Source organism: Contarinia nasturtii, unplaced genomic scaffold (assembly GCF_009176525.2).
Source record: "Contarinia nasturtii isolate CC-2019 unplaced genomic scaffold, AAFC_CNas_1.1 Cnas_scaffold_2473, whole genome shotgun sequence".
NCBI classification, from domain to species: Eukaryota; Metazoa; Arthropoda; class Insecta; order Diptera; family Cecidomyiidae; genus Contarinia; species Contarinia nasturtii.
In genome coordinates this window covers 1-5954 of record NW_022199794.1, presented here as the reverse complement: position 1 = coordinate 5954, position 5954 = coordinate 1, and the positions used below count along the sequence as shown (strand labels likewise).

At 30.7% G+C, this 5954-nt stretch overlaps 1 protein-coding gene and 1 long non-coding RNA gene across 3 annotated transcripts; both read right to left on the bottom strand.

Annotated features, from left to right (window-relative positions):
- Positions 1-1754: 1754 nt before the first annotated feature.
- Positions 1755-2339, bottom strand: LOC116348482. The gene is made up of 2 exons (XR_004201813.1): positions 2126-2339; positions 1755-2053 (listed from the first exon to the last, which is right to left on the bottom strand). It is a non-coding gene; the product is annotated as an uncharacterized LOC116348482 (long non-coding RNA).
- A 1000-nt stretch (positions 2340-3339) lies between these two features.
- LOC116348481 lies at positions 3340-4450 on the bottom strand. 2 transcript variants are annotated; one of them, XR_004201812.1, is made up of 3 exons: positions 4274-4378; positions 4010-4093; positions 3340-3797 (listed from the first exon to the last, which is right to left on the bottom strand). XR_004201812.1 is itself a non-coding variant. In XM_031779501.1 (3 exons), the coding sequence occupies exons 1-3, from the start codon at positions 4433-4435 to the stop codon at positions 3475-3477; spliced, it is 423 nt and encodes a 140-aa protein (XP_031635361.1). In that variant the 5' UTR covers positions 4436-4450; the 3' UTR covers positions 3340-3474. The 2 variants fall into 2 exon arrangements, 1 of the variants encoding a protein (XP_031635361.1); XM_031779501.1 differs by lacking the exon at positions 4274-4378 and adding an exon at positions 4420-4450.
- Positions 4451-5954: the final 1504 nt, after the last annotated feature.

Genomic DNA, 5954 nt, shown 5'->3' with positions numbered 1-5954 from the left:
AACAACAAAAAAATAATACAATAAAATTGAATCAGGAGGACACCTAACCTCCATATGTTCCTGCTGCTGCTGAACAGCAGAGCAATGAAACCACGCAATCGCATTCGTAAAAAACTTAAATTTTTTAATTTTAATTTAGTTTTATTAATAAAATAAAAACAAAAATAATGATCCGTCATTAGGTGTAAAAAATAAAAATGTTATCTAAAACGAGTCGACCTTTGTGTGTTTGTATATATTGGTAACGCTTTGCAGTGGTATACGCGTATTCAAGCATACTTTCCGCTGAGTAATTAGAATATAATATTTATTTTTTTACATAATTCGTCACGACATTAATTTTCTATCTTTTTTATTCACATTTCACATTGTTTTTTTTTTTTATATTTATACAATAAATAAATCCCGTACAAAATTCAATACAATAACTGTCAAGTGTAGTTTTGTTAATAGGGATTGATAAGTTTCTCGCGTGGTCCACCTGTTAAAGCGCTGTTGTTCACTTGTTCCACGGGTTTGTAGTGGGTGTATCACCTGGTGAAATTAGAATAAAAAAAATCGCATTCCTTATCACTCACGATCTGATTTTTTTTTAACTCTTTGAGTGTTCCATACCGAGTCTCCGAGAGTCTCATATAAACTTCCCATTTAACACCTATTGAATAGTGGCCGAAAGCCAATAGTTATTTAGATGATAATGAATGCGAGTTTTTTCATTCTGATTTCACCAGATGATACAGAAAATTTAAAAGTATTTGTAAATCGAAGAAAAAAATTCATACTTTTTTTCATTTTTCGCAATTTTTCATCATCTTCATGGCAATCTTATAAGAAACTCTCGAAAACTCGATATAGAGCACAAAAAGTGAAAAAAAAAAAACAATTTTTTTCTCAATTCTTCAACACAGCTAAGTCGTCTATACTCTATATCATCTGGTGTGATCAGAACGTAAAAATTTGTCATCTATGTCACTCAAATCGTTGTCCAATGCTATCTCGCATTTTATTCTCTTTATATCGTACACACAGTTTAGAGTAAGACTGTGTGCCTGCAGGCATGAGTGCGAAATATTTTTCGTATTGTTTTTCAAACGTCACCGTCGAATCGCGAAACAAAATTCATATCAAAGCGAAACAAAATTCTGTTACTAAAACATGGCAGAACAGTAGCTAGTTATCAACACAAAACAAAATTTACATATTTTGTAATTTTGTATAATAAAAAGTCAATGTTCTTTATTCCGTTGTTAACAAAACATTGTCTCACTTTGATATGCAACCGTTTGAAGTCGCGTTTCGATATGCTACCAAACAATAAGTTGTTCTTATTCTAAGGCGTTCACATCTTTTAAATTTATTTAAATTGAAATCCTTCAAATAACTTTAAAAATATTTCAATATTTTTCATTTTTCTTCTAATAAAATCTTAGCGTGTTTATCGATTTATAAGCGCCATCCACTGCGAATTTGTTCCATTTTTACTTATGAGGGACGGGATGATGTCTGTGGTCCAGATGAAATTCCAAACAAATTCATCGAGCATTGTTTGATTTCATTACAGAGACCAACCACAATACTATTTAACCCTCCAATGCATTAATTTTTTTTCGACATGAAAACTATTTTCCTATGATTATTTTGGTTTCCTTAAAAAAATAATCGAAATTCAAATTGACAAAATCGGAGAACAATCGAAACCATTGTTTAAACTGCTATAAAATTGCTATATGAGAATAAATATAATAAAAAATGCATTTGTGGATAAAAATGGTTTTATCTATTTGATAAGTTTAATAATATAGAAAAATTCCCAAGATAATTTCAATTTTTTACGAAATTATAATTCTCAAGAAACAATTGTCAATGCAAATACATCCATTGTGGATCCGGGCATATGGTCACGGTAGAATTCTATGTTTGAGTATCATTTCAGTCAACTCTAACTAATTGTTATAATATTTTTTTTAAAATATAATTTTTGTATTCAGTGCTGCTGTTTTGCTATTGGTTGAATTCGGTGCATTCTCTTCAAGTCTTCTCAACGAATCAGGTACTATGTAATTAGAAGCAAAAACCAAACAAGAACATTAACAATGAATAAACTCAATTTTCAAATGATTTATACCTTTGACATTATGCGCATTATGCAGCAACAATATCGCGGTGCCAAATAACTGTCTGTGGAGCAGCATCATCATCCTGAGCTTGTAATGGCGAATTTTGTAGGTAACTTTCACCCTTTTATCCAGGGGCTTTTATCTTCAAATGTATACGATTTATACTGTAAGTAGTGAACTATATTGCAAAATCATCTGTAATACGCGCAAATAAATGTGCATAACTGCATATATTTGGTGTATATTTCGTGTATATTTCGCTTGATATTTCGTCTATGGCATGTTTTTTCATTCTCTTTTGTGCGGATCTTCTTCGATTCTGTGTAGCTATACTGTGTGTGTGTGTACACTGCAGTTTAAAATACACATTATTCACTGGTATAGGCGAGAAATTTTAATCGTATATATGATGAATAGGACGTGAATATTGTGTATAAATTTGTATGAACGAATGATGAAAGCCCCTAGCTTTCACCTTTTACTAAGGGGCTTAATTCAAAATTTTCAACGACTGAATTCTATAATAATATCTAAATTAACTGAATTTTTCAGCAAACGAATGAATTCCAGTGAATTCTACGGCGATTTCATTCAAATATGTGAGATAGTGGTGAATAGTTTCTGCTGGCAATTACTGCAATATTTATATTTTGTGTTACAAAATTGTAAATGTTTTTTAAAAAAATTTTTAGCGAGTAAATCCTGTATTTATTTTTGGTATTTTTTGTTCCTCTTTGTGCGGATCTTCGCCGCACAATGGAGATTCAAACGAAAAAGAAGTATGGTCTCAGCATTTTAGCATACAAAAAATCGAATGAACTACTATGCTGTTTTCGTACACGCTTTTTATATACGAGTCATACGATGTGTTCTTTATTCTTTTTCTCGTCATTTAATTAAAAGGCGCAGAAATGGTGTGTGCGCCTTTCAAAAGACACCAATTGTTCGAACGGGATGCAGTCAAAGCTGATATTATTATCTCAGAGCAAAGAATTAACTTCTAGAGTAAAACTATTTATTTTGGGTGTTGGATTATATGGTGGCTCTTGAAAGTCTGGATTGCGATTAATATTTCGTGAATAGTATTTCATCGTTAGGTATTTTTCTTGCCATCCAATAGCAAATAAGGAAAATTCAACAAAAGGAATTCAATACGTTAAATACGTTAAATAAAGTGTCCTGTGTTCACATATTTGCTTTAATGTAAATAAAACAAGAGAAATCACTCCAATGGAATCTTTTATTGCAATCTTGCATATATAATCTAAATGTTCCATTTCACGCGGAAATGGGCACAGAATGGCTAAGATTGATATACTTTCAGAGTAAAATTATACGGAAAACGTTACATGAATGTTTACTTCTTATTAGATGTAACCGAATTTTCCGCAAAATTGTTATGAGCTGTATCTTCATCATCATTTTCATCAGATGAATCGTCAACAATATTATTAAGTGTTAAGTTTCGAAACTCATCCAATGTAGATGAAAAAAAATCATTGATTTGTGAAGTCGGTCTAAACGATGTATTAATTGATGATGGATTTGTTATATTGAATGTTTCCTCAATCTCATCAAGCATATCTCGACTCACGCTGTTGTCACTGCTGCTTGAAAATTGTATTGTATTACTTGGATCATGTGTCGTCATATTGACCAGCGTAACTGAATTAACCGCATCTGAATAAAAATGAGCCCAAATTAGATTTGTATGGTCTACAGTATTTGTACCATTTAGTAGTAAAAAAGCTCAGAAACCCCATTGATCAGAAGAAGAAGAATGGTTTTTTTAACCTTTTTACTTCTTGGTGGTACCAATTTTATCTTATGGTAAGAAGTTGGAAATATCCTGTAAATTCATTGTTTTACTTTTGAAATCTTTCCCAATATACCTGTTTCATTCCTATCATCGACATGTGCCAGTGTTGAATCAATAATATCACTTGCGATTGCTTCGGTTGCTGCAATTGTTGCGACTACGTAATAAAAAATTGCGCAAATACATCCATTATCAGTCACGTATTCACGGTCAAAATTAGCGTCATAATGGAAGAAAAAAGAACAAAAAAGACTTAGTTAGAAATTAAACTATGAATTAGGATCAATTAAGCCAAGAAACAATTCTTAATTAAAATAGAGGTTCATATTCCTATCACCTATTGTCCAAAATGTATTTAATTCGAATGTTATTTAACTGTGCGCCACATTAAATTAATTTTTAACAATGAATTAATATCAATTATATTTGTAATCAATGATTACTAATCATTGAGTATCAATTGTTCCCAATTGATAAAATTACCTACTATACTGACCATATACACGGTTCATCAAAGCCAAAATATACAAGCTTTGATACAAACTAATAGAGTTACTGTGTTTTTTGATAGGTTGGAACTACTTATAAAATTTTGTGTCATATCTAAAACAGGCCTTAAAGGGTAGAGTTTTAGCTAAATAAAACAAGTTGGTTTGTTCAGTTCAGTCATAAAACTGAATTGAATTTTTTCTAGGGGGATTCCGCGCACTTAAATATGAATAAATATGAACAAATTCGGGGGATTTCAACAAATTCAAGAGATGTTAACACATCTTTACATTTTTTGGGAGATATTTTGAGATTTTCTGAACTTCGTTTACGTATCAAATTAGACTTTTTATGTTTATGAATCAAATTGGACTTTCAGTTTATGAATCAAATTGGACTTTCAGTTTATGAATTAAATTCTGTTTATGAATCAAATTATGTCCAATGGAATGTTGGACAATGGTCTCCAGATCCAAGATATAGATGAATTTTCATCTTTTCATTTGATATAAGACAGCGATTCGAAAATAAAACCTAAAAAAACAAAAAAAATTGCATTGGAGGTACCCTTATTCTTGATTGAAAATTCCTAAAACCTGCTGATATTATGTATTTTGGTAAAAAAATAAGATTCACAAGTTTTCACGGTGACTTGCTCACTACAAATTTTTATGATTTCCCAGTGAAATAAACCCCTTTTATTTAATATCAGAAACTTCTTGACAGATATTTTTCAAATTGAAGATTCAAAACATTTCCATACATGAATTTGGATAATTTTGAAATTCAATGAAAATATGGACTTTTAGGTTATTTTATTGGCTCCAAATTCCATAAATCGAAGGTAGAATAGAATCCATCATGGTGAAGGATTTCCTATATAAACCTTGTAAGTAACAACACCTCTAATGCGTTTTCCGAGTACTAATCGAAGTTTGTGACAATATAGCCGTCACGGTTTGGCAAAATCATAGTGAATCGATTAAACTGCGTTAAACTGTTAAAATAAAACAGTAGAAATGAATAGATTTTAATTTTTTACATTTTTGAAAATAAAAAATCTTTTGTTTTTTATTTTATGAGATTTTCTGTCCCCAATATTAAAAAATATTAAATTAATAAAAATTAATTGGTTGACATAACCTCACTTTTGTGTCACAATCGTGATAAGCCGATTATATAATTATTAAAACGAAAATTTAATATTTAATTTAATTATTGAAACGAATTAAAATCTATTTATTTCTACTGTTTTATTCAACGATTGGAAACGCTGCAGTTCAGTGTTTAATTGAGTAGGGCGGCGCCACCGTCTATACATACAAATATCCATTTATATCAGCGCCATCTACGCTAAAACATACTTTTGGTTGACAATAAAACGCCATCATATTCCGACATTGGTTTTATTTTAACAGTTTAACGCAGTTTAATCGATTCATTATGATTTTGCGAAACTGTGACGGCCATATTGTCACAAACTTCGATTAGTACTCGGAATACGCATTAGAGGCAGTGTTTGTCATTTG

Coding starts and splice junctions, on each gene's coding strand:
- LOC116348481 (XM_031779501.1), bottom strand. Junction 3,798..4,009: donor CGATGATAGGAATGAAACAG/GTATATTGGGAA, acceptor ATTTTTATTCAG/ATGCGGTTAATTCAGTTACG.